The 27,592-nt window shown below is 52.0% G+C and overlaps 1 protein-coding gene across 1 annotated transcript; it reads right to left on the bottom strand.

Moving 5' to 3' along the window:
* Positions 1–2,640: 2,640 nt before the first annotated feature.
* Positions 2,641–27,386, bottom strand: C6H8orf74 (chromosome 6 C8orf74 homolog). Its single transcript, XM_022595063.2, has 3 exons — positions 26,871–27,386; positions 5,889–6,292; positions 2,641–3,529 (listed from the first exon to the last, which is right to left on the bottom strand). Exons 1-3 carry the CDS (start codon positions 27,166–27,168, stop codon positions 3,290–3,292), a joined length of 942 nt encoding a protein of 313 aa, XP_022450771.2. The 5' UTR covers positions 27,169–27,386; the 3' UTR covers positions 2,641–3,289.
* Positions 27,387–27,592: the final 206 nt, after the last annotated feature.

A 27,592-nucleotide genomic window follows, 5' to 3' on the forward strand; every position in this document is an offset into this window, starting at 1 on the left:
TGGGAACAGCAGACTTGGGGTCCTCCACGAGTTACTGCAAGAGGCTGCTCACTCCTGCTTCCTCAGGGCAGTGAGAGGGAGGGTTTTCCCAGTAGGACCACCCATTCTGTGGCCTTACCTTGATGTAGAAATCCCGGCTCTAGCTCCCGAGGTCTCCACTCCCGTCCCCGAGGAGGCCTTGGAATGCGCTCATCGCGGTGACTTTCCTCCTCATCGCTGGCCCCTTGTGACCTCCCTGTCTCCCCCTCCTTCACTAATGTAACTCAGCTACACATGAAGTAGTTATTTGACAAGTACTGTAGCCAGGACGTTTGCGTGTTTGAGAACGAGCTGGAGGAGGCGGCTTCCTAAGCCTGCTCGGGCCCCGCGCCTGAAAGCCAGCATTTCCAAAGGCGCTTAGTCTGCCCTTGGGTTGGAAGGGCCTTAGGGTTCTGCGGGGTGTCCTTCTCTCAGATGCCCAGCCCCCAGCCTCCTCTGCTTGGCCTTGAGCAGATGACACCAAGTGACTGTGGCAGCCAGCCGGGTATGGGGGGCGTTTGTCTCTCTTGCTAAGTGGGGCAATCTTCTCGAGGGCAGAGGCTTCTAGCACAGGGCCAGGCCGAGCCCCTGGAGGGTTCCACGGGGAAGGGCAGGGTGGGAGGGTCTACCTCTTCCATCACAGGTAGAGCCTGCACCTCTGCTCTAGGCCCTGGCAGGAGGGAGGGAGCTTTACAACTGAGAAGTTTGATAAGCTTCCCAACACCCCTGTGGACAGAGGAGGGAGGCTCAGGGTTTTCTTAAATTTTTTATTCATTCACTCTTCCTCCCTCCCTCCCTCCCTCTCTCTCTTTCTTTCCTCCCTCCCTCCTTCCTTCCTTCCTTTCTTTCTTTCTTTTCTTTCTTTTCTTTCTTTCCTTTCTTTCTTTCTTTCTTTCTTTCTTTCTTTCTTTCTTTCTTTCTTTCTTTCTTTCTTTCTTTCTTTCTTTCTTTTCTTTCTTTCTTTCTTTCTCTCTTTCTTTCCTCCCCCAAACACTTTGTAACCTCTGCACATACTACGTGGCTGAAACCCTCACTCCGACGCCACCCAACCCTCCCAGGGGGAGGGGCAGCGCTGCCCCTGAGGGTGAAGGCAGGGTCCGGGGTGCAAGCAGCGTGGACACGAGGCTGCAGGAGCCCCCTTCCTCCTCTCAGCCCCCGCAGCGCCCACCCCACCGCTGGCAGCTTGGTCCTAGGAGGAGGATCCCGGCCAGGCCAGTGGTCCACCATGGGGTGGCGACCCGGGGCTCCCATGGCAGGAGTCCTCCCGGGGAAGGTCCAGGTCCAGTGGGGAGGACAGCGCCCCTAGTCCACTGCCCACACAGCTCACTCTCCTAATGAACTGAGTCTGAAAGTGCCCAGAGCCTCAGGGTTCTCTCTGGGCACCGGCAGGGCAAGGCTGGGACACGGATGTGGATGAGGCTGTGGATGGGATGGTTGAGCCTCCCGCAACCTGGGACAAAGACAGGGCAGGAGGGAGCTGTCAACCCCTTTGCATGTCAGTGACCCAGCCCAGTGTCAGCCAGGACTTCCAGTGGCTTCTGGGTACTAGAGCAGTGTTCCCAGCCCAGCTGGTTCCCAGGCTGGCCAGGGCGCCCAAGTCTCTCTTGCTCTAGATGGGGGTCCTCCAGCATATGGCCTGAGCTGGAGGAGTACCCACTTTCCCCCTCCACCTCCTCCAAACACCCCCCCCCACACACACACACACAGGCTGAGATCCTGGTCAGGCCTGGACCAGATGGGATGGCAGCTCTCACACTTCCATCGGGGCCGTAGTGGTTTTCAGCCACACAGTAGACATGGATGTTGAAAAATGCTGTGGAGTGAAGGATGAATCCATGAATGAATGCATGAATGAATGAAAACATTTAAGGAAAACCTGGATCCTCCTTCCTCTGTCCAAAGAGGTGTGGGGAAGCCTAGCACACTCCTCAGGTACGGAACACACCCTCTGCAACGCAAGGCAAGGTGGGCAGAAGAGTCTGGATTAGCCCTCCCAGAGGGGTCCCCTTCCTAGCCGGGGGCTCCCTGTCTCCTGGACTTCTTTCGGAGGCTCCAGGGCTGCTGACATGCCCGCTCCAGGGCTCCCTCGACCTAAATCCAGCCTGGCCTCCAGAAGCACACCAACTCTGCCTGCAAACGTGTAAACCCAGGCACACCTTAGGGGCAAGACACAGGGAGCAGCGGTGGTCCTGGAGAGCTGGGTGTGAGGGATGGGAGTCCTGCACGGTGGCCTGGCCCGGCATGAGCAAGGACCACGCAGCAGACGGCCGAGGAGACAGAGTGGGTCTCTGGCCCGGCGAGAGGCAGCGAGTGGTCCCATCCTTTCTGCCCTGATCTCGGGGGCCACAGTCACCTGTCAGCTATATAGCTGCATTACCAAGCCAACAACCACAGGGTTTGTGAAGCTCTTTGCACGAGGCCAGGGCTGCAGGGGAAGAAGCACAGATAAGGGTCCCACAGCCTGAGCACCAGTCCTGATGCTTTCACTGCCTCATTCTACAGCTCTGAGGAGGTACTCAGCCCCCTCGAACCTTGAACCCCTTGAAAACCGAGAAGAGCTGGCTGTGCTTCGTCTCTCCCTTAGAATGTTAACGTGGGAGAGGGGCCTTCCACACTAGCCAGCAGGCCTCCCACTTGACAGGAGAGAGACCTGGGCTCAGAGATGAAGGGACACGAGCAAGGTCACGCAGCCGACCAGCGGCAGAGCTGGGTTCAACGCCAGGTCTCTGACATCTAGGATGGCACCTGTTCCTCTGCTTCCGGCTAAACGACGTGGATTCACACAGAAGGAAGAGTATCGCAGGGGCGTGAGCTCTGCGTCCTCCAGCAGGAGACCCGGCAGGCAGGGCAGGCTGCACGTGACGGATCGCCTTGTACAAACCTCAGGGAGGAAGGAGTCCCAGCACCTGTTTCCACCCACTGTGCTGGCTGCAGGTCCACCCTGGCATCCGGTGTTGCCCTCCCTCTTACCTGCTGAAACCCTCTGGGGGCTGTTCTGTCGTCCGTGTCTGAGCTCAGGCTTAGTCAATGATGTTTGCCTGGGCTTACAGGACAGCCCTCTCCTCCACGCAAGGAAAATCCATTTGGGTTGGACTTTCAGGGGGTATAAGATGGTTTCCAGCAAGAAGATAGAGAAAATATGGTGAGTGTTGTTTTATTTCTTTGAATTGCTAGAAACCTCTGATCTTTGGGGTGCTGAGCACATCACATAATCCTTTTCTGTCAGAGGCTCTTCCTCAATCAGTCTTCAGACCGTGGTCACCGGGGCCTTCTACATCTTCTTTGCTTTTGCTTTCCTCCCTTTGTTTGCTTTGTACAAATTAAGAGCTTCATCTTGGCCTGACTGGCCCGTGACGGGGAGCGGGGAAGGGGTGGGAGCGTTGAGGTTTAGAGTCTTCTTCTGTAGTTTCAGGTCCAAAATATCAAAGGTTATCTGTATCTCATACTGCAGCAGCTCCTTCAGGCATTCAATCTGGATGTGAATGGCCTCGTTGATGAGATTTTCTAGCTCCTGAAAGAAACGGAATGTGGCTGGTGAACAGGGCCTGGGGAAGGCTCAGGCCATCTGCAGACAGAGTCCCACCGCAGTTGCAACTTCTCAACACAGCCGCCTCCTTTCTCAGTGTGCTGGCACCTTCCATTCCCCCCCAGGCCTACTCCCCATCTGTCTCCACCCCACTCTGTGCCCTGGGAGGCTGACTTTTAAGGTCTGCAATAACCAGCTCCCTTGACCTGTGGCTGCTGGCTGAGTTCAGCCAATGGGAGACCCTGGCAGGAGATCTGAGGGTGGGGAGACGAGGAAGTCTCTCACTTTCCTGCCGGCCAGCTGGGGTTGGACATGGCCATGGTCCTCTACCTGCAGCTGCACTTCCCTCCCTGTGGCCCTCTCCTACAGCTCTCTTTTTGCTTCTTCCCTCCTTCCTTCAGGCGTACTGTGGCAATCACCCCATTTGGGTGTGTCATTTGTTGTGCACACTGCTCTGGGCTCGGAGGCCAGCCCCATATCCCCTACTTTCTGGTTAAGTTCCAGTTTTTATTTTCTTTGCACCCCGCAGCATGGCATGTGGGATCTTAGGTTCCCGACTGGGGATCCAAATGGCACCCCCTGCGGTGGAAGCTGAGAGTCATAACTACTGGACCACCAGGGAAGTCCCTGGTTAAGCTCCATTTAGATACCAGCCCCCTTCCTTCCTCTTCTGCCCTCATCTCATTCTCACATCTCAAAACTCCAGTTGCAGGCTTCATCGGAGGGGTCAGGGGAAATCGCTCAGAGAGTGGGTGTGTCCCCCAACTAGCCAGACTGGGGAAGAATGAAAACTCAGCCACCACGCATCAGCTTAAACAGGAGACCCTGTCATTGCAATCGGGATCATGGCATCATAAAATCCTGGCGACAGGGACCGTGTAACTGTGTTTCTCCAAGTTCCCTGCCCAAGCAACCAATCAGTAGCGGAGAGGTCATGCTTGTCCTGGGAGTGTCAGGGGACATACCTTGAGTATCTGGTTACCTACAAGTCATTGTTTTGAGATCTCATATTTTAACTTAGAATCCCATGCAAAATCTCACATTTGCCCTAGAAAAATAGCGTTCTTCCCCTAGGGCGTCGGGGAGGATTGGGCTCCAAGAAGACGCACTATGTTTATCCTGCGGTGTTGAGTGTCCCCAGCTCAGGGCCACAGAGCGGAGGGGACTCTAGCCTACAAGCTCCACCTGGCAGGGACCAGCAGGCCTGGTAATGGAGGCCTGCAGGGGAGCTGGGGGCAGCAGGAGGGGAGGCGGCCCCTTCCACCCGTGGTCTTGCCCACGTATCTTGGAAGGTCCCTTGAAGGAGGTGGAGACAAGCCGCTGCTTGTGTTCTTTTGGGTCCCCGCTCAATGCACGAAGGGCAGCCGATGCGCTATTTACCGGGAAGACTTAAACTTAGAGTATCATTCGTTCCATTGTATTCATTGTTTAGAGATTTCCCCAATGTTTTATGCATATTTAAAGGAATGCATCCCAAAGCCACCCACTCTTTGGCTGACAATTCAGAACCAGGATGCTTTTGGAACACAGAGTCGCTGAGACTCCCCATTCCCACCCCAGCTCAAACCTCCCTGACACACGCACACATACATACACACACGCACATACTTGTCCCTGTGTTCAAAAACAAGCAACAGTGAGGCTATCAGTGCCTACATATAATTAAAAAATGAATTTAGACTCGGCCAGGCCCTCAAGGAGTTGGCTGCCCTGGGACCAAGCTAGTAGCCATTTATTGAAGAGCTGGGCATCAGGGATTCTGGCTCCTGGAGCCCCAGGAGTCCTTAAGACCTGCCAAGAGGGCAGCCAGTTTCCTAGCTCCACACACACCCCTGGGCCACTGGCTCCGCCCCTCCCCCACCTCATCACATCACTGCCCTGAGCTGTCTGTCCCCTACGGCCCTTCCTTCTTCCCCCCACTCCCCACCCCGCCCAGGCATCCTCCATGGACGCTGGCTCTGCAGCAGACGAAGGGCACTGAGGAAATCTATGGTGGTTCGCAGCCTGGGGACTCTTTTGGCAGAATCTGCAGTGGAAAGGACTTGGACTTTGGGGCCAGCCAGACCTCAGTCCAAACGTAAACTACCACAGGCTAGCTTGGGGACCTTGGGCCAGGCGACTAAAGTCTCCGAGCCTCAGTTGTCTCATCACTAAAATGGGGCCACGAATTATACATCTCAGGGATGTTTCATGAAACGTGTACGCAAAGCCTGTCCCCTTCTGCCCCCTCCTGGTGTGTGGACCTCTTGCGGGCCTCAGGGTCCAGCCCGGATGTCCTCTTTGTGGGAAAGGACGTTGGTGGGGGGCAGGCGAGTCTCCTCCCACCCCAAGGACCCCACCTCACCTCTCTCTTCAGGACCTGGTGCTGCCACCTGGGCAGCTCCGGGAGCATCTCCTGCAACAGGCGCTGCTGCTCTAGTTGCAGGGCCTCCTTCAGCTGCAGCATGTACGCCCTCTTCTGCACCTCGGCCGCGCTGAGCTCCACCACCCGCTGTTCGTGCTTCCAGACGGCCTGGTCCTTGCCCGCAGCCAGCGGGAGGGGCTGAGGTGGCACATACACCTCCAGGTGAGTGACGGTCAGCTTGACGTCCTGGTCCTGGCCCAGGACATACTGGTAGAGTTTGTAGTGGCGGATGAACGTGTTGTGGAAGTAGTCGCACTGGGCCAGCAGGTGGGTGGTGTTCAACTGCCCCTGGTAATCTCTGAGCTTGTTCCCCAGGATCGTCACAGCCTCAGTGATGGAGCAGCCTGTGGGCACAGAGGGGCCGGGCATCGAGTGTGAATGGGGCTGAAGCTGCATGGATGGCTGATTGATACAGACTTGGACCCCAGAGTCCACGTCCTACCAGCTATTCTATGTCACCATTTATTAGGTCTTGAAAGCCATGGAGTGCATCATGTTTCCCCTTTTGCCTTGGCCTCTGGGATGCTCAGAGGCAATTTTATGCAGTAGCTTACATTTATCCCATTTGTCCTGATACGGTTATCTCATGCCTTACCTATATTTTGACACATAACTCTTGTTTTAAAGACTTATTTCAGCTGTGCTTTATGTTGTTTCCACTTCAAACCCTTTGGGAAGGAGATGAGGGTATGAAAAAGGATTCTGAATCGAGTGGAGCATGAGATGATCGGAGAGACATTATATTGGCGACTTGGGTCACCGAGTTCGGCAAGTGTTGTTTAGACCGCACAGAGATCAATCATCTCTGAGGGTAGCACCGGGCAACGCTCCTTGGAGGGTAAACCGCCTTCTCCCATGTCCTCCCTTTCACGCCTCCTGCTCACAAGCCTGTCAGAAGCCCGGGGTAGGGGTGTGGTTGGGGATGGGGCAGGACTCTCTCCAGCGTATGATTGCGTCTTAAGACAGGGATGGTTCATTAAAGGGTCGCGGCTAAACGAGGTGCGTGTCCTGTGAACGGACCCCGGGCAGGGAGAGGGCAGAACAAGGGACAGAGAATGACCCTGGCCCCAGTGCGAGGAGACCTGAGTCCTCACACGGATGCCGTCCCCGAGGCGCACTGTGAACTCGGCCAAGTCTCTCCCGTCCCCTGACTCAGGGTCAGCTCTTCAGATCAGGAGCTTGGGCACAGGCTTTGGGGGATTCCACAACTCCGTCTACTGAAGACAGAGACCAGGCGTTGCAGGCGGGGAGCCTGGCTTTCCTCCTGGGGTGGAGGCCAGCCTGCCCGTAGATACCCGTCCTCGCTCCCCCTGGGGGTGCCCCCCACGGGGCCCTGGTGGAGTCTCCCCGCCCCAGCCAGGGTGCCCCATGCGCCTTCAGGAGGGGCTGTCTCAGCCTGGCCCGCACCGTTTGTTTCTCAAACCCTCCTCACCCGCCGCCCATTCTGTGTTCACTTTGGCCCCTCTCTCTCGGCTCTGCGTGGACCTATTTACCTTAACTCTCCCCTGAGCCCTGAGAAGGTAGCGGTATCAGGGTCTTGGAGAAATATCAGTACATGGAGCACTGCTCCACCTTGAGCCTCGCTAGCGAGTGCTGGGGAGTGTCACTGGGATTTAGGCTTCAGTCTCCTGGGGGATGGAGGGAGGGAGGCCCCGCCACTGTGCAGAATTAAAGGTTAGCGGGCTGTGCTTTCCCTTCCTTTCAAGGCAAATCAGCAGGCTCCGAGGCCCGAGACAGCGCTCTGTCTCAGGGGGGTGGAGGGGAGGGCCCTGGGCCTGGACGGCTGACGCAGCTCTGTCCCTTCCCAGCTGTGACTCTTGCGCCTCCATTCCCTCGCATGTAAAATGGGGGACAGTCATGTTTACTTCATAGGACTTTTAGGGGGACCAAATGGGATGACATGTCCAAGTGCCTCGCACAGAACCCACTACAGGGTAGTAATCAATGAATGCTGTAGGAAAAGAGGCATGGGTTTCCATGCTGTGAGAAAAGCCTCTCCTGGCCACTTCTTTCATTCTATCTTTTCATCTCTCCATTGGTCTTTTCATTCATCCATCCATCTCTCCATCCACCCATCCAGTCACTCATCATCCATTCATCCATCTCTCCACCCAACCATCTCTCTCTCCACCCATCCATCCATTATCCATCTACCCATCCATCTCTCCATTCATCCATCTCTCCATCCATCCACCCATCCAGTCACTCATCATCCATTCATCCATCTCTCCATCCATCAACAGTTAATTTGTCAAACTGTTACTGAGGGCCTATTAATTACTAGGCACTACGCTAGGTTCTAGCAATATTGTCATGTGTCTTATCAGATGCAACTCTTGCCCTCAAAGTTCTCACAGGAGAGACACACAAGAGAATGTTAATACACGTGTAAAGAGGAACAGAATCAGGCGATGAGGAATGCTCAGCCAAGGATGGGGTTCTCCTGGAGAACATGATGCATGAGTGACATCTCAGAGGCTGAGCAGGACTGAGCCAGCAAAGATGGTGGGGGAGGCATGGCATGGGTACAGCGTAAGCGAGATCAGAGGGCCAAGCGGCCACATGGCACGGGTGGGGAACAAGACCGAGTTTGTTGTTGTTGGCGCCTGAATGTAGGGGCAGAAAACGGCAAGTGTTGAGTGGAGAGGTGGGTGGAAAGCACACGGGAGGGCCTTGAGTGCTGTGTTCAGAAGCCAGGGCTTTGTACTCCAGGCAGTGCAGGGCTTGCCCAGGGAGACTCTGGTTACGTGGTGGCCTGTGGGCAGACTGCGGCCCAGTCCGGACTGGAATGCCAGGTCAGCAGGCGTGGGCAGAAGGGGCAGATTTGAGTGGCAGGACTGATGGCCAGATGTGGAGGGGGATAGAGGCCTGCCCGACTCCCAGGCTCTTCCTGGGGACCCTTGGGGAGCGGGGGCGAGGGACACCAAGAGTATATGATAAGCGTGGGACATTTACCTCTGTTGTGACCCCTGTCCTCAGAGACCTTCCAGTCTGTGGAAGAGGAGACTGTTGAACAGATGACATCTCCTCTTTGCTCTCAGCCCCCAACTCAGAGCTCAGTAGGGGCCAATAGGTATCCAGTGAGTAAATGAACAAATTCTGACATGTGAAGTGTGGTGAAGGAGCTGTTCATTTATCCCTTCAACAAATATTCGTTAGGGGCCTTCTTTCCATGTGTCAAGAACCCATTTATGGTCCAGGAAGGTGGTGAAAGGCTGGGGGGAAACACACAGATAGTATAACCCTGCTCAGGACTACGTAGGGCTGGGCAGGTGCACAGTAGAAGAAGTGACTTTCTCAGGGAAATTGGGGAGCAGTTCCCTGAGGAAGTGGTGAAGGAGCTGAGATGGGGAGTGTCAGAGGAGTTACTGGGCAAAGAGAGGTGGAAAAGAATGAAAGCAGGGAGGGGAAACAGCCTGTGCAAAGGCCCTGTGGTTGGATAAAGCATGGCCCATTTGAGGAAATGAAAGGCTGGGGGTTGGGAGTTGGCAGGCTAGAGAGCATCCGTTGGGTCCCACTGGTCCTCACAGGGGTCTCCCAGACCACTCCACCCCACACCACAGCCTTATCAACTGGTTACCTTGCTGTATTAAGCAAAAGTTGAAAGTTAAATTTACTGAAAATAGTTTTTAAGAAATTAATTTTGTCCATTGTTTTGCCAGAAAAATAACAGTTTTGAATGACATTTTAAGATTTGCTTGCATTGCTCTCATCATTATATATTTGTATAAATTCTTCTTTGTCTACGTAATTTGGGAATTCACGTACGTAAATAAGTCACATTAAAACTTACTCAGAAAGTATAGTTAAGTTCAACGTCGACAGCTTTTCAGTTTTTAATCTAACTTTCAAATGTTATTTAGTCATCTTTAACCTTGCATCGAATACAAAAGGTAAACTTTATATGTATAAAGCAGATATACATATAGTATATAATCAGACATACAGAATACCCAGGATATTAAAATTTGATAGCAGTGGGCAGTTAGGGAAAAACATCTAAAATGGCTTCTCAGAAGGATCCAGCAATCCCACTTCTAAGTATATACGCAAAGAAATGAAATCAGGGTCTTGAAGAGATATCTGCACCCCCATGTTCATGGCATTATTTACAAGAGCCGAGATATGGAAACAGCCTAAGTGTCTGCCATGTCTGTAGATGAATGCGTGGTTAAAGAAGTTGTGATACACACACACACACACACAATGGAATACTATTCAGCCTTAAAAAAGAAGGAAATCCTGTCATTGGCAACAACATGGATGGACCTGAAGGAGATTATGCTGATTGAAATAAGCAAGACACAGAAAGATAAATACTGTGTGATTCTACTTGTATACGGAATCTAAAAAAGTGGAACTCGTAGAAGCAGAGGGGCAGGTGCAGGGATCCACACCTGGTTCAGAGTTTCTGGGAGGCAAGGCTGAAGTCTGGGGGACTGGGCTGGGGGACAGACGGCTTGAGGTCTTCAGTCTGCAGAGGGCAAGCTGTGTAGGTCTCATGAGAGAGCTGGATTTCGTCACAGAAGCTGGGCTCTTGAACCGGAATTCACGAAACGCAAGGACATCCAAGGAAGGCCCCGGAATTGCATCTCGAATTTTGCACGCACATTTTTTCTGGGCAGAGTGCACGTTAGAGAGAATCATCAAATTCCTAAAGGAAAAGTTAAGAATCTCGGCTCAGAGCTGCGGACCACTCAGAGGCATTAAGCTGAGAAGCGAGATGTCAGGCAGGTATTTCTGTAGGATAGTGTGTGGAGGACGGCGGGGGCGGCCAGTGAAGGTGTCCCAGAGGGCAGGCAGCAGTGTGGGGCCATCGGTTTCTGATAACCAAAGCTGGACTTGAGGCCTGTATGGAGGCATCTTTGTGTGAACTTGGTGAGGTGAATCATGGAAACCTCTCTGGGCTCTGAGGAACTGGATTTGCAGGAAGGCACCCTACTTCTCCTCCCACCTGGCCAGGCAGCACGTGGGGCTGGGGTCACCTGCACCCTCCAGATATGGGCAGCCCCGGCTGCCTCGTTCGGCTAGGCCAGCCCTGGCCTTCTCCGCTCGGCCCTGGCAGCCATGCACGGAGTCCAGGTTTGAATCAAGAAGTGCGCGAGCCCCGTCGCGCTAACACCCACAGGTATCCCAGCTGCCTGTCATCCTGGCAGATGCCCTCCTACGGGCTTGGCCATGGCCTCAGCCATAGAACACAAGTGTGGGCCTTGTCCCGGGTCAACAGGGAAGGACCCCTGGGCTGAATTCTAACTTTCAGCCCCAAGACATTCTTTGGACCAGTTCTGGTTTTCAGCAAAAATTGTCCCAAGCTGGCTCAGGAGACACACTTGGCCCCCAGACCACCCTCCATTTGTCATGGGTTGAGAAGCCCCTGATGACTCAGAGAGCCAAGGATTAAGTCTCAGGGAGAAGCCTCTGGCTTCGGGAGGACAGATCTGTCCTTGCAAGTTGCTCTTCAATTACAGGGAGTGGCTTTCATTTGCATTGGCTGCTAGGAACTTCCTGAAGACGGTCTGCAAGGGCCTGGAGGCCAGTACCTGCACCGAGCACAGGGGAGGGGCGGAGGGGAACGCGGGGCCAGAGCATGGGTGGAATAGCCCTGTTGCTCCAGAATCAGGGCAAAAAGGCACTGGGCCTGGACCAGGCGCTCTGGGCTCCCTCCCGCCCATCCCTCACGGGCTGGGTCTGGGGCTGGGTCTGGGGCTGGGCAAGGGCAAGCACAGGGGTGCATCCTGGGGGCTTGGGAAAGGAGAAGAGGGGCTGTTCCTTCGGGTGGGTGAAGGGGAGGATCCAGCTGCCACTGGTGCCCCATGACAAACCAGTTTGTTTGCCCCTGCCTTGGTTGTGAGGGGAGGAACCCAGTCAGGCTGCAGCCTGGCCCGGCTTACCCTTCCCAATACCCGAGCACCTATCAGGGCAGCCTGGGATGGTGGGAAAGGAAAGCCCGCCACTTCACCCTCCACTTCACCTGCATCCGGGGTCCAGAATGCTGCTCCCCGCCCCCTTTCTGCTCTTGAAAATGTTCTGCCAAACTCATCCGCCCCGCGACGCCGTTGCCAGCTCAGAAGGGATGTGTTTTCTTTGGCGGGGAGAGGACTCTTGTTCAGGGGGCTCCCTCTGTAGCCCGCACGCCCTGGGTCATCTCAGGCTCCGCCCAACGCCTCCCAGCAAGGTGAGCAGATGTAGCCACCGTCCCCACTTTACCTGTGAGAGAAACTGAGGCTCCAACAGGTCAAGGGATTTGCTGCAGGGCACACAGCTGGTGAGCGGCAGAGCCAGAATTCCAACCCCAGCCTGACCGGGCAAGGCCCCTCTCAGCAACCAGATCTAAGAGGCTTGGGCTTGCTTTGTAGACCCTGGAGATGGACACTGGAAGGGCCAGTTTTCCAAAGGTTGTTTTGCCACAGGTGTTACATAAAAATGCATGGCCTTGAACACATGTTGGATCCAGGGAAATTAAACAGATGTCCTGAATATGCTAATGAGCTCAGCAAAATATGCTAATAGGCTCAGCAAACGGCCAAAAAGGGTTGAGCCTATGCGATGTTTCTTAGATTTAGTTGAGGCAAATACAGGCAGACCTTGGAGATATTTCGTGTTCAGTTGCAGACCGCTGCAATGAAGCGAATATTGCAATAAAGCGAGTCACCCGAGTTTTTTGGTTTCCCAGTGCGTATGCAAGTTATATTTACACTATACTGTAGCCTCGTACGTGTGCAATAGCCCTATGTCTAAAAAACAATGTGCCTACCTTAATTAACAAATATTTTATTTCTAAAAAATGCTAACCATCGTCTGAACCTTCAGCGAGTTGTAATCTTTTTGCTGGTGGAGGGTCTCGCCTGGATGTTGAGGGCCGCTGACCGGTCAGCACTCTGACCACCGTACCAAGGATCTGGTCGTACTGCACCTTGCCAGCCACGTGCTGTGTTTTCAGGCACCATTCACAGTCACAAGGAGGCCCCCAGTGAGCCCAGGGCACCCCTGGCCTGAAGATGGCCTTGACGCTGGGGCCGTTCCTTAGAGCCTGGTGTGGTTTTAAGAAGCACAGACTGGGGATTCAGACAGCTGTGGGCTCACAGCTTGCTTCTGCGTCTTAACCACTTGTGCGAGTTATTTTGCCTCTCTGGACATCAGTGTTCTCATCTGTAAAATGGAGGCAATAAAAACGTCTACCTCGGGCCTCCCTGGTGTCGCAGTGTTTGAGAGTCCGCCTGCCGATGCAGGGGACGCGGGTTCGTGCCCCGGTCCGGGAAGATCCCACATGCCATGCCGCGGAGCGACTGGGCCCGTGAGCCATGGCCACTGAGCCTGCGCGTCCAGAGCCTGTGCTCCGCAACGGGAGAGGCCACGACAGTGAGAGGCCCACGTACAGCAAAACAAAAACAAAAACAAAAACAACAAAAAAGTCTGCCTCATAGGGTTAGATGTGGGCATATGTGATGGAGCTTTCCGAAGCGCCAGGTACACAGGGGCACTCAGTACATCACGTGGTTGTCATCATCGTCATCGTGAAGATTCTAGGCGTGGCCTCCAGCTCCCCGGGGACTGTGAGCTATTCTGGGATAAATCTGGCTTTCCAGAGGATCCCGCATGCTCCTCGGGCAATGCATTCCTAGAGGAGCGTTCAATCCTCTCCCTCCTAGGTCCTCACCTGGAAGCTCTCTCTACCTTGCTGGGGGTGGGTCATGGATGCTGACGTGCTTTTTCTCCTGGCCACACCGGCTGCTGAGGTCAAAGGATGGCTGGGAGTTGGCTGTCCCCAGTTAGGGGGTTCAGAGGGTAGAGGAAGGGGCAACTCTTCTGGTGAGACCATTTACTAGGTGACCCCATAGTTCATAGCTCTCCCCAACAACTCTGGAGCATTGTCTTCTCTCTCTCCCTGCTACTGTGAGCTCCTCAGTGGCAGGAACCTGCTCGAATGGACCAGATTTCCCAATTCCAGAGGATCTTTCCAAAAAAACTCTGGACGTGTAGTTGTTGCCCAGTGTTCAGCTCTCAGTAAATAATAATACAACCAGCCTACCCTGGCATGCTACTTTAGAGTTTTAAAGCATTTAATTATCCATCAATTTATTTAATTGGTCATAATCAACTCATAATAGAGGTAATTGCTGCTATATAACCGATAAGGAAACTGACGCTTAGTGGACCTATGCAAAATCAGGGCTCAAACCCAGATTCGCCAGCTCCAAGGCGAGTGTACCTCAGCTACTGAAGTATTTTTGAGGAGTGAACAGAAGACATGACATATACAGAAGTACAGTACCTCCACTAGGGCATTTTAATTTTATTTTTATTGTGGTAAAATATACACGACATAAAATTTACCATTTTAACCATTTTTAAGTGCACAGTTCAGTGGCATTAAGTCCATTTGCACTGTTGTGTAGCCATCACCACCATCCATCTCCAAGATTTCTTTCATCTTGCAAAACTGACACTCTCTCCCCGTTAAACACTAAGTCCCCATTTACCTTCTCCTCCCAGCCCCTGGCAACTCTAGTTCTACTTTGTCTCTACAAATCTGATCACCCTAGGTACCTCATAGAAATGGAATCATGCAGTATTTATCTTTTTGTGACTGGTTTCTTTCCTTTAGCAGAATGTCCTCAAGGTTCATCCATGTTGTAGCATGTGTCAAAATTTCCTTCCTTTTGAAGGCTGAATAATATTCCATTGTATGTACAGACCATATTTTGGTTATCCATTCATCTGTTGATGGGTTGCTTTTACTGTTTGGATATTGTGAGTAATGCTGCCGTGAACAAGGGTGTACAAATATCTGTTCCAGTCCCCACTTTCACTTTTTTTGGGTGTATACCCAGAAGTGGAATTGCTGGATCATAGAATAAGTGTATGTTTAATTTTTTGAGCAAGTACCCTGCTGTTTTCCCGCTCACTAGGTTTTTTGTGTTTGTTTTAAACATAAACCAATAGTCACATTAAAGGAAAAATCTACCTACACATTAAGATTTAGAAAGACTTTGTTGTCCTTTTAGAGATTTTCTCCCTGTTCACTTTCCTGGGACTCAAAGGGCAAACACAGGGTCGGGTATTTTAAAGACTGTCATTGGCTTTTGCCCAAGTTCTTCTCTTTGTCCGTAGTGGTCCCCTGCCTTGTCTGCTTAGCAAATGCACCCCTCACCCCCATTCCTCAAGAAGTTGGCTAATGCTAAAGAACTTTGGCAAGAAGGACTGCCAAAACTCTGGGGCCAGATGATCTCAGGGTTAATGATGGTTTTGTTTTTTACTGTGTGACGATTTGCAAGTTACCTAACCTCTCTGAGCCTCAGTTGCATCATCGCGAAATGGGGACAGTAGTACCCACCCAACAGAGCTTGGTGTGAACATTAAATGAGATGATCCACGTGGAGGGCTTGTACGTCAGGACTGCTGAGTGGATGTCCGCTCTTCTCCACGTCCTGGCGTGGCGCTCGGGCGATGCTTGCTGGACAATGGCTGAGTGAGTGGAGCAGGATTAAGCTGATTTGGGAGGGTTCGGAGGTCAGAACGGGAGCCAACAGGTGGAAGGCTCAAAGAGACAGATTTCAGTTCAGAAGCAGGAAGAAATTTCTAGAAGCAAGAGCTTTATCAGCGGAGAAGTGAGGAGGCATTTAGCTGGGGAGAGAAATCCTGAATAATGTGTGTGGGGGGGTGTGGGTGTGGGTGTGGTGGTGGGAGGGGCCTTGGATCAGGTGACCTCTCGGGTCCTTTTGACTCTAAGAAGCCGCGGTGATTTCCACTGAGCTGACAGTCCCCTGTAGCCACACCTAGGGCATCGTGTGTGCCCTCTGCAGCCACCTCAAGTTTGGTGAGGGGCCTCTGACTTTGGATTTCATCTTCATCCTCATCGTCATCATCCCCGAGATGAAAATGACCACCTAATCCCACCGTCTCAGGGACAGGGCACTGTACTGAGACTAAAATTTGGCAACTTCTTACCCGTCCCTTGTCCCCTCTGCTGCTGGGGAACTCAGAGACCGGCCAACACGTCCAGCCGGCCGAGGAAGAACGGGGGAAGTTACAGGGAGAACAGGGAGTCATTCCAAAGGGCCAGAGCTCTGGTCCCCAGGGCACCAGTACCACCTACCCACACTCGGGCACATCCATGCAAGAACACATTAGCCGACGGGCACAGCTCACCCTCTGGGCTGGGCCTACGCCACCCACCGCATCGGAGCCGTCCTGCTGGGGCCAGGATCCCAGGCTCGTGCTGGGAGTAGCTCCAGGTGACCAAGTCAGGAACCCAGTCCCCAGGTGTGCCACCTGGCTTTCCAGGTGCTCAGCTCCCCCGGCATGCCAGCAGCCTCGTTCCACTCACGGCAGGGCTGGGGGCTCCTCAGCTTCTTATGTGCCCTGTGTACAGATCCTTCAGGTCAAGATGGAAGGTCGCATGGCCAGGGGTGGAGGCGGGAGGGCGGGGTAGGGGTGTGCTCTGCTGTCAGACAGACATGGGTTCAAATCCTGACTCCACTTTGACCTGGGGCAAGCTAGTTAAACTCTCTGGGCCTCAGTTCCTTCATCTTTAACATAATGCCCATGATGCAAGGTCACAGTGAGGCTTACAGAGGCTACATGCGGAAATGCCAGGATCTCTGTGTCCCGCTACGCAGCAGGGATAGCCCCTCGGGGAACGTTGGGGAAGGTTCCACGGCATGGTTTTGATTTCTGGCCGACTGACGGGCTCATCCTCTCCTGGTGGGCTGTGACCCCACTCGGTGTCAGGGGCTGTGTTAACACAGTGCCCCCCACTCCCCCTCACCTCCGCCCAATTCATATGTTGAAATCCTAAGCCCCAGCCCCTCAGCATGTAACTGAACTGGGAGATAGCGTCTTTACAGAGGGCATTCAGGTTAAATGAGGTCATGTGGGTGGCCCTAATCCAATACGACTGACGCGTTTATAAGAAGAGATTAGGACAAGATACACAGAAGGGCCATGTGAGGTACAGAATGAGGACACAGCCATCCACAGGCCGAGGAGAGAGGCCTTGGAAGAAAGCAGCCTTGCTCACACCTTGATCTTGGACTTCCAACCTCCAGAACGATGAGAAAACACATTGCTATAGTTGAAAGCGCTCAGTCTGCAGAACTTGATTATGGCAGCCCGAGCAAACGAATACGCTCAGGGAGGGATCTCTGGAATGAGAGCTGTACCTTTGCCCCAAGAGATGCTCTAAGATCTCAGTCAGCGGCTTCTGTGGAAACTTCCACTCTCCATCAGCAAAGTTGCCTCCAAAGGCCTCTCCTCCAGGTTTGGTCTGAGAGGTGTGGGGTTCGGGCTGCCCAGGAGAAAGCCGCTGGACAGGCAGCCTTTCAGGAAGACAGAAGGGCCCCTGCTCTCTGCGGGGCCGCTCCTGAATGGCTGGAGGCTCGCCAACGTGGGGAGATGCTTGGGGGCTGGTGGCGTGGCCCCGGGCATGGCCGTGAGTGCGCTGGCAGGGAGAGGTTGTGCAGGGAGCTTGGGGGAGTCATTGCCTCCCTTCAGCCCCGGGCTGTCGGGGTCGGCTGGAGTGGCTGCCTTCCATCCTACAGCTGCCTGGATGACATTTCCGGGAGAATCAGGAGTGGCCGTGTGTAGGACTGCAGATGCCAGCGCCGTGACGCACTTCACCGGACACTCGCCTGGACGCCTCGTGCTTCACCAGCCGGTCATTGAGGCCCACTTCCTCCCAGACTCAGGATTTGGGGACCAGGCCAGCAGGAAAGGGGTTCTTCCTAGCCCAGACGTCCAGGGGGAACACCAGAGAGAAGCCAGTGGCTGCCAGATGTCGATGACGACACGAAGCAGAAGCTGCAAAGTGGCTGAAGTGACGGTGGGCAGGTGGTCACAGGTCCCGGGCGAGCATCTGCCCTGGCTCGGGTGCCTGCAGCCTTGAGTGAAGCCTGAGGCAGGGGGAGGCTGCTCTCCACCCGCTTCCCCTGCTGCAATGTGCCCGTCGGAGATAAGAATCGTGGGGCTTCCCCAGGCACCCTGAATCTCTGCAGCTCCCCGAGGTCCCCAAATGGCCCAGCATCTCTCTCCTTTCCTCTCCGGGACCCGAGGCAGGGTATGCAAGATCTGCTGCTTCCTGTGATTTCCTCCCACCGGGTTGGAGCTGGCAGCCTTCTGTCCCTCTGTGTCCAGACTGGTGACTTCACCCTGGGCCCCAAGGACGCAGCAGGATGGGATCTGCCCGGGGCTTCCCGGAGGCTGGCAGAGGAGGTGCCAACTAAAGGACTGAGACCAGGACGTCCTGGTGAGCCATTTGCCAGCACGGAATCAGCTTATGCTTTTGAATAATGGGCCACGCTTTCCCTCCCGGTTCTGAGACTCAATTGGGCCGGGAGATAAGCCGAGCTGGCGGCCGTCCTGGCAGAGCTCTGAATCATTGTTGTGCAAACATGACCCTCCCTAAGGGCTGTCTGCCAACTTTGTTACCTAGTATGCAAACAGAACTCAACCATCACTAGCCCTAGATTAACCCCCACCAAAAAAAAAAAAAAAAAAAATTCATCCCTGGAGAAGCTAGCTTCCAAGAAGAGGGACAGCCCACTGTGGACTTTAGCAGAAACAGAAGCTGGAAGGTGAGCTGGCCGGCCAGTGTGACCCCCCCCCCCCCGCCCGGCTGTGTGCATCCCACGGCCCACGACCTGTGATGGGTGGGATGTGCCTGGGGGAAGGGGCAGGCGGGACACGAGATGCGAAGGACTAGAGCTCATTTGGGATCTGACCTTCCTGCCCCTGACGGCTGGGGTCCCCTAACAGGGGGAATGAAGATACACCATCTCCTCATGCTGGTGGGCACTGGGCCCTCCTCACCAGTGCGCCCGAGGGCGGGGCAGCCGCATTAGGGGCCAGTCTGGACCTCCATTAGGCGGGCTGTTGACTTGAACCCATCTGCAGTCCTGCCTGCAGGGAGAGGGAGAGACAAGAAATGGCCCAGACAGCAAGACCCTGGGTATGGGGCGGGGGGTGGTGGCAAGACCCTGGGTATGGGGCGGGGGGTGGTGGCAAGACCCTGGGTATGGGGCGGGGGGTGGTGGCAAGACCCTGGGTATGGGGCGGGGGGTGGTGGTAAGACCCTGGGTGTGGGGCGGGGGGTGGTGGCAAGACCCTGGGTATGGGGCGGGGGGTGGTGGTGATGGTGGCAGCGTGCAGCAACCTCTGGTCCGGGACCGCCAGCCTCTGTTGTGCGGCCTGCCTCACCTCCACGGGAAGCTAACCTTTGCCTAGCATTTCCTACATGCCTCCCACTCTATTATACTCTGGAGGCCCTGTCTCTTTAGTTTTTCCAACCGCCCTATGAGTTGGAACTATCACGGCCCTATTTTAGAGGTAAGGAATGGAAGGCACAGAGAGGTAAAGTACTGCTCTCAACGTTGCACAGTAATGTGTTGGAGGCAGACTTGAATCCCGGGCTACTGACTGCAGGGTTTGGTGCCTGGTTGCTCGGCTATGCGGCCTTTAGCCTGGCCCGGCCTGGGCCTGGAGCTGCACAGTAAGGAGGAGCGTCTGGGGGAGAGAGGAGGTGCCCGCTGAAATTCCACCCCTGCCTCTGAGGACCGATACGCTTGTTCACGCTCTTGTGAGTGTTCCAGTTGTGGGTTTCTGGGAGGCAGTGTGGGCGTGGCTCTGCGGGGTGATGTCGGGCCAGCGTGGCCGCTTTCTACAGCAGCAGGCGTCATCCTGATGACAGCGTGGCAGGGCCTGAGGTGCGTGGGCCTAGCTCAGGAGGCCGGGTTCTCGGGTGGCTCTCCCCTGCTGCACCTACACTCGGCACTCTCCAAGCCCAGAGTCAGCTGGAGCCGGCACTCACAGCGGTCCGTTAGCCAGGGATGGAGCCGGGACCGTCTTACCTGCGTCTTTTTTTGCAGCCCCACTTCGGGGACGAGTCTGCAGTTTGCCTTACCTCCAGGCGCCGTGCTCCCTGCACGTTGTCCTGCCCCGCTCCCTGCGACGCATCTGAGGAGAAAGGGCCTGGGACCATCTCTGCTGCTCTTGAGAAGGGGCTGAGGTGACTCCTGGACGTTTGGAGGCTGATGTGAAGTGGGATCTGCACAAAGCACGGCCAGCCACACCTGATCGATCAGGCCATCTTGGAATCACATCACCCCCATCGCATCTCCGGGTCTTTGCGGTCCCTCCTGAAACTAAGGGCCAGTCCTCACTGAGCGCTGACTAGGCACCAAGCGCTGTGCTGTGGGCTTCATCGTCATAAACTCAGTCCTATGAAGTGGGCGCTTTTGTTTTTCTCCTTCTCTCGATGTGTAATTAGAGGCTCAGAGGTGGTGTGGCCGCCCAGGTCCTCATGTCCTGCAAGGGACTGAACTAGGATTTGAGTCTTCTCTCCAGGTTTGGAGCCTCCAGATGGACGCTATCTTCGCCGAGTCCAATTCCAGGCACTGGGAGCCCACCCAAGAGCTTCTTCCTACTTGATGTGTGTACCAGCCATGTTTCACAAATTTGGAGGTGATTTAAAAGTAAGAGGAAAATCTTGTAAGCTGGATGTCCCAGGATCAAGAGGTAAAAGATGCCAGAAGGGGAATTCCCTGGTGGTCCACTGGTTAAGCTTCTGCGCTCTCACTGCCAAGGGCCCGGATTCGATCCCTGGTTGGGGAACTAAGATCTCACAGTGGGCCAACAATGGGCCAACACTGACAAGACGGAATCAGTGGGGATGATTGTAAAGTCTTTCAGGTGTATTCAACATTGCCATGCGCAAGGACAGGATTGGGAAAATGGCTAGGGATGGTGCAGTGCCTGTCCAATATGATTGTGACGTTGATGCTGATAAAGAAAATAAACCCATAGGCTATATGAGTGGCCAGGACAAGGGTGATGATAAAATCCCTGGTCACTTCATTGATCAAATCGCAGGTGGTATCGTGCTGGATCTGGGTGCCATATTTTAAGAATGATATTGACAGGCTTCCCCGGTGGCGCAGTGGTTGAGAATCCGCCTGCCAATGCAGGGGACACGGGTTCGATCCCTGGCCCTGGAAGATCCCCCATGCCGCGGAGCAACTAAGCTCGTGTGCCACAACTACTGAGCCTGTGCTCTAGAGCCCGTGCGCCACAACTACTGAGCCCGCGTGCCGCATCTACTGAAGCCCGCGTGCTTAGAGCCCGTGCTCCACAATGAGGGAAGCCACTGCAATGAGAAGCCCGCGCACCACAACGAAGAGTAGCCCCCGCTCGCCACAACTAGAGAAAGCCCGCACGCAGCAACGAAGACCCAACACAGCCAAAAATAAATAAATAAGGAATGAATTGCCTCAAGAGGGAGCTCCCCATCGCTTGGAGTGCCAGCAAAGGCTGGGAGAACCTCCCTGGCTGGTTGAGGGGTGTCCCTGAAGTAAAGGGAGTCACGTTTTCTAATCACTGAGTCCCCTAGCAACTCTAAGCTTTAGGTCTACCAGACATAGATAGACTGCACTGGTAAGGCATGTGATAGCCACAAGTACTGAAAGCGCCAGTGCGATCTAACCCCCTCAGTTTGAAGTTGGGTTTGCATCATCATCAACTGTTTTTCAAGGGCTCAGCCTGTGGAAGGCTCTAATGGAAACTTGAAAGAGTCCGAGCTCCCACCTGCTTGGGGCTGACATTCTTCTCCTGCAGTCAGTGTTTGTTCTGGCCGCGAGCCACTGCGGAGCTCAAACAACAGGGCTGAACTCTGGTAGCCAGGCGTTGCTGTGAGCAGTGGGGAGCGGGACCCAGAGGGATGCCAAGAAGGCCCCGAGGGGGCAGGGGGTGTCTCGGGTGGGATGAATTTCCCAGGGATTTCTGGGAAATTTCTCTGAAACCAGCCCATGAGCATTGCCATGTCTTGCTTAAGCCTACAGGCTGGGACCACTGGGTTGGAACGCTGGCCTGGAGGAGAGACATGGAAGGGCACCCGGGCAGCTCAAAAAATAAAGAAAAAGGCTGATGCAAGTGCCCATAATATGTGTGGTAGGAACACTGAGTGGCTTGAAGCAGAGGAGTGATGGGATTTTATGTGTGTCTGAAAAAAATCATGGTGCAGTTTGGTGAATGAGTGCAGAAATACAAGATGTGAAAGCCGTGGACTGGTTAAGAGGTGGTGGTGGGTGAAGACGTGGTGAAAAATGGTGAGAGTGGACGTTCGGGTGCTGCTCATAGGACAGGTGGGTGAGCTCTGGGTGCATCTGGGACAAGGCATTGTGAGTCCTGTTTGCTTGGCAGCTGTTTACGATCTTGGTCAGAAGGCCAGTGGAGGACCTCAAATTACAGATTACAAAACTTTCATACTAAAACAAATTTTCAAAATAAAGAAAAGCTTCCCCAGAAGTACATAAGGCAGTGTGATATTGACAAAACGATAGACAAATAGACCAACGGAGCAGAATAGAGCCCAGAAATAGACCCATGCAAATATAGGTGACTGATCTTTGACAAAGGAGTGAAAGCAGTACAGTGGCGTAAAGACAATCTTCAACAAATGGTGCTGGAGCAAGTGGACGTCCACGTGTAAACAAACAACAACAAAAGAATCGACACAGACCTTACACCCTTCATAATCATTAACTCAAAACGGGTCACAGATCTAAATGTAAGATACAAAACTCTTAAACTTCTAGAAGATAACAGGAGGAAATCTAGATGACCTTGGGTTTGGCAATGACTTTTCATATACAACACCCAAAGCATGATGCATGAAAGAAGAATTGATAATCTGGACTTCATGAAAATCAAGAAGTTCCATTCTGCAAAAGACAGTGTCAAGAGAATGAGAAGACAAGCCACAGACTGGGAGAAAATACTTGCAGAAGACACATCTAACCAAGGACTCTTAGGCAAAATATACACAGAACACTTAAAATTCGACAATAAGAAAAAAAACCTGTGAAAAAAAGGGTAAAAATCTTAACAGACATGTCACAGAAGAAGATATACAGATGGCAAATAAGCTTATGAAAAGATGCTTCACATCATATGTCACCGGGGAAATGTAAATTAAAACAATGACAGACCACAACATGCCTATTGGAATGGCCAGAATCTAGAACCCTGACAACACCAAATGTTGGCAAGGATGTGGGGCAACGGGAACTCTCATCCGTGGCTGGTGGGGATGCAAAATGATGCAGCCACTTTGGAAGACAGTTTGGTGCTTTCTTACAAAACTAAACATGCTCTTACCATATGATCCAGCAGCTACCCTCCTTGGTATTTACCTAAGGAGTTGAGAACTTATGTCCACGCAAAAACTTACAGATATTTCTTGCAGCTTTATTCATAAGTGCCAAAAGTTGGAAGTAACCAAGATATCCTTCAGTAGATGAATGGATACATAAACTGTGATATATCTAGACAATGGAATATTATTCAGCCCTTATATCTAGACATTGGAATATTATTCAGCCCTTAAAAAGAAAGTAGCTCTCAAGCCTTGTAAAGACATATAGGAAACTAAAATGCATATTACTTGTGAAAGAAGTCAGTCTGAAAAGGCTACAGACTGTATGATTCCAACTATATGACATCCTGGAAAGGCAATACTACAGAGACAGTAGAAGGATCTACTTTCTGCTCATTGAGGGGGAGGAAAGGATGAAGAGGTGGAGCACAGAGAATTTCTAGGGTAGTGAAACCATTCTGTATATATATATATATATATATATATATATATATATATTTTTTTTTTTTTTTTTTTGCGGGCCTCTCACTGTTGTGGCCTCTCCCACTGCGGAGCACAGGCTCTGGACGTGCAGGCTCAGCGGCCATGGCTCACGGGCCCAGCCGCTCCGCGACATGTGGGATCCTCCCGGACCGGGGCACGAACCCGTGTCCCCTGCATCGGCAGGCGGACTCTCAACCACTGTGCCACCAGGGAAGCCCCATTCTGTATATTTTAATGGTGGATACACACCATGATACATTTGTCAAAACCCTTAGAATGCATAACACCAAGGAGGAACCTTAATGTAGACTATGGACTTTGCGTGATAGTCATGTATCAGTGTAGGTTCATGGACTGTAACAGATGTGCCCACTCTGTGGAGGGGGATATTGACAACGGGGGAGTCTGTGAGTGTGTGGAGACAGGGTTTCTGTGGGAAATCTCTGTACCTCCTGCTCTATTTTGCTGTGAACTTAAAACTGCTCTAAAAAATACAATCTATTAAAAAAACAGTACAGCCTGAAACCATAAAACTCCTAGAAGAAAACAGTGAAATCTCCTTGAAGTTGATCTTAACAATGCTTTTTTGGGGGTTATGACACCAGAAGTAAAGGCAACGAAAGCAAAAATCAACAGGTGGGACTGCATCAAATTAAAGCTTCTGCACAGCAAAAGAAATGATCAACAAAATTAAAAGCCATCCTACAGAATGTGAAGAAATATTTGCGAACCATATGTCCCATAAGGGGTTAGTATACAAAATATGTCAAGAACTCATACAACTCAGCAGCAAACACCCGAATAGTAAAATATTAAAAATAAAATAATAAAAATGGGGAAAGTATCTGAATACGCCTTTTCTCATAGAAGACATACAGATGGCCAGCAGGCACATGAAAAGATGCTCGACGTCACTAATAGTAAGGGAATGTAAATCAAAACCGCAGTGAGATCTCACTTCATACCTATTAGAATGGTTATCCTCAAAAAAACAAGAGATAACAAGCCCCGGAGAGGATGTGGAAAAAAAAGGCATCCTTGTGCACTGTTGGTGGGAATGTAAATTGATACAGCCACTATGGAGAACAGTATGGAGGTTCCTTAAATAACTAAAAATAGAACTACCACATGATACAGCAAACCCACTTCTGGGTATCTATTCAAAGGAAATGAAATCACTCTTGAAGAGATATCTGACCCCCATGTTCATTGCAGCGTTATTCACAATAGCCAAGGTATGGAAACAACCCATGGATCCACTGACAGACGAATGGATAAAGAAAATGTGAATATATACTATATATGTGTGTGGGTGTATATATATATATATATATATATATATATGTATATGTGTGTACACACACACATACACACACACACAGGAATATTATTCAGCCATAAAGGAAGGAAATCCTACCATTTGTGACAACATGATGAACTTTGAGGGCATTATGGTATGGGAGAAAAGTCAGAGAAAGACAACTATTGTATGATCTAACTTATATGTGGAATCTAAAGAAAACTGAACTCATGGAAGTAGAGAAGAGATAGGTGGTTGCCAGAAGCATGGGTTGGGATGTGGGCAAAATGGGCGAAGGTGGCCAAACGTACAAACTTTCAGTTATAAGATAATTAAGTCCTGGGGATGTGATGTACAGCATGGTGATTATAACTAACAATTCCATACTGTATATTTGAAAGTTGCCAAGAGAGTAGGCCTGAGAAGTTCTCGTCACAAGAAAAAAAATTGTAACTAGGTGAGGTGATGCTCGTTAAACTTATTGTGGTAATTATTTCGCAATATATTCATATATCAAATCATGTTGCATACCTTAAACTTATACAGTATTGTATGTCAATTATATCTCAGTGAAGCTAGAAAAAAATAGTACAAAGACGAATTTCCCAAACTACTTAAAGAATAAGTGATCCACCTAATGTCCCACCCTCCAGGATCCTTTTGTGTGCATTTCCTCACACAAGGACATTCATAACCACAGCCACCAGAATCCGGAGAGCACCGTCGACACGTCACTACTGTCCAATCCCAAGACCTGACCCAAGTTTCTCCAGCTGTCCCAATAACATTCTTTACAGCAAAAGGACCCAAACTGGGACCACCTGTCGTGTTTAGTGGACACGTCACCTCAGTGTCTTTCAGTTTGGAACAGTTCCTCTATCTTTCCTTGCTTCTCAAGACCTTAATGCTTTGAAGCTCACAGGAGAGGGACTTTGTGCAGTGCCCCTAATTGGGAGTGTTTTTTTTTAATTTTTATGACATCATGTTCTGAGTCTTTGCTAGAACCATCACAGAAGGAGGCTGGCTAATTCTTTTGCATCCCGTCAAGCGGCAGAGTATTCTGTGTCCTCTGATGGATGGCTCATTTGATTAAGGGGGTGTCTGCCAGGCTACCTCACTGTAAAAGCGTTCTTTTCCCCTTTGCAATCAGGGAGGTTCCTGGGAAGTGTGTAAATGTCCCATTTCCCATCAAGCATTCGCCCACCGGTCTTGGCACCTACTGCTGATTCTTGGCTGAGTATTACTATAATGGTGGCCGTGGATTTGCTTAATGGATGAATCGGCAACTCAGAGCCTAAGGGGTGGACAGATGTGGCCACATCCCCTTGTGCCACGGATCACGGGGAGAGATGCTTACCCTCTTCTCCTGAAGCCCAACGCAGGGTAGGGGTGGGAGAGATGCTCCCTCCATAACCTGACTGTTGTTCCCCCATCCCTGCCAGCAAGCTGACGCCTGTAGAGGATTCCCTCAAGACACTCAGCAGAGCAAAAACTGATGCTGGGAGCAGTTTGCAGTCTCTCAGGGGTACAGTGAAAAGTCAATGAAGGGCTTTAAGCAGAAGAGCGACACATTGATGTTAAGCAGAAACAAAACAAAAATTCTAAATTATGGTCCCTCCTTCTCTCTTTTCTAAAACAAAAATTAACTTCCCTCTGAGCCTGCTCTCTACTAGCTGCCCCAGAGGTATGGGTCTAATGATGAAGTTCATACTAAAGTGTAAATGACTGACTGAAAAGCAAACACCCCTGGTTGCTTTGTGAACAGCTTGGCGTGGTGCAAGAGTTTCCACCAGGGAGATCAGGGATAAGACTCAGCAAGGACATTCTGTTTGCTCCACTTTCCAGAAGATCTGGACAGGGACCCTCTTTGTGAGCATACAAGGAGGCTAAATGCCAGGGGAAAAAAAGGAAGGGGCTCCAGGCTCCTCGGAGAGCTCCTGGGGTTGTGTGTCCTCCCCAAGCCTCTCTGACTCCTGCCCTGGATGCCCCGTACCTTTGGTTTCTTTGAGCAGCTCTTCTGTGAACTTGACCACCTGGGCCACCTCTACCCAGGGGAAGCCTTTGCCCACAGCGAAGATGATACTTTCGTAGAGGGTGTCCAGCAGGATGCTTCTGCGGGAGTCTCTGAGCTCGTCAAACTCTTCCCAGTTCAACAGTCTCCGTAGGTGCTCCCGACCTTCTGGTTTCTGCAGGGCATGATATATGAGGGGTGGCGGATGAGACTGAGGAATCAGGATGCCATCGTCACTGGGCAAAACACTACTGGGGGCCCAGCATATGCTCCCCAGCATCCTGAAGTGTGACCCAGAATGGGGGTGAGCTTGGGCAGAATTCGTCTTTCATTTCTGGACAGGTTTCCCTCACCTTTCTAGCACTGCTCCTTCCTCTGGGTGTTCTCATGCTAGCTGTTGCAGTTCCAGGTTTCTACACCTGCAGCAGGCCTCAAGTCCTGAATTATTACGATCCTTGCTTCCCCTTCCCTCAAACAAAATTTGACATTCCTCTGAGACGACTCCCAACTAACTGCTCCAGAGATGGTGATCTGATCATGAAATTCATACTAAAGTGTAAATGACTGGCCAAGAAGAGGTTTGGAGATGCAATGCTTTAGCAGAGAAATGTGTCTTGCTTGGTGAAGCTAGGCGATAGAGACTGGTCAGGGTACCTCTTATTCCCCTCTATAGGTTAGGGTTCATTTTACTTGAGAGTTCGCCT

The sequence above is a fragment of the Delphinapterus leucas genome, chromosome 6 (assembly GCF_059928025.1).
Source record: "Delphinapterus leucas isolate spDelLeu-1000000601 "Yukka" chromosome 6, BTC_Dleu_Yukka2, whole genome shotgun sequence".
NCBI lineage: Eukaryota > Metazoa > Chordata > Mammalia > Artiodactyla > Monodontidae > Delphinapterus > Delphinapterus leucas.

What these genes read in the sequence shown, in the direction of transcription:
- C6H8orf74 (XM_022595063.2), bottom strand. Translation starts at nt 27,168, where the DNA reads ATGCTGGGGAGCATATGCTGGGCCCCCAGTAGTGTTTTGCCCAGTGAC. An exon ending in GCTGCTCAAAGAAACCAAAG is followed by an intron (nt 6,293 to 26,870) that starts GTACGGGGCATC and finishes CTGTGCCCACAG; the next exon opens with GCTGCTCCATCACTGAGGCT. An exon ending in ACCAGGTCCTGAAGAGAGAG is followed by an intron (nt 3,530 to 5,888) that starts GTGAGGTGGGGT and finishes CGTTTCTTTCAG; the next exon opens with GAGCTAGAAAATCTCATCAA.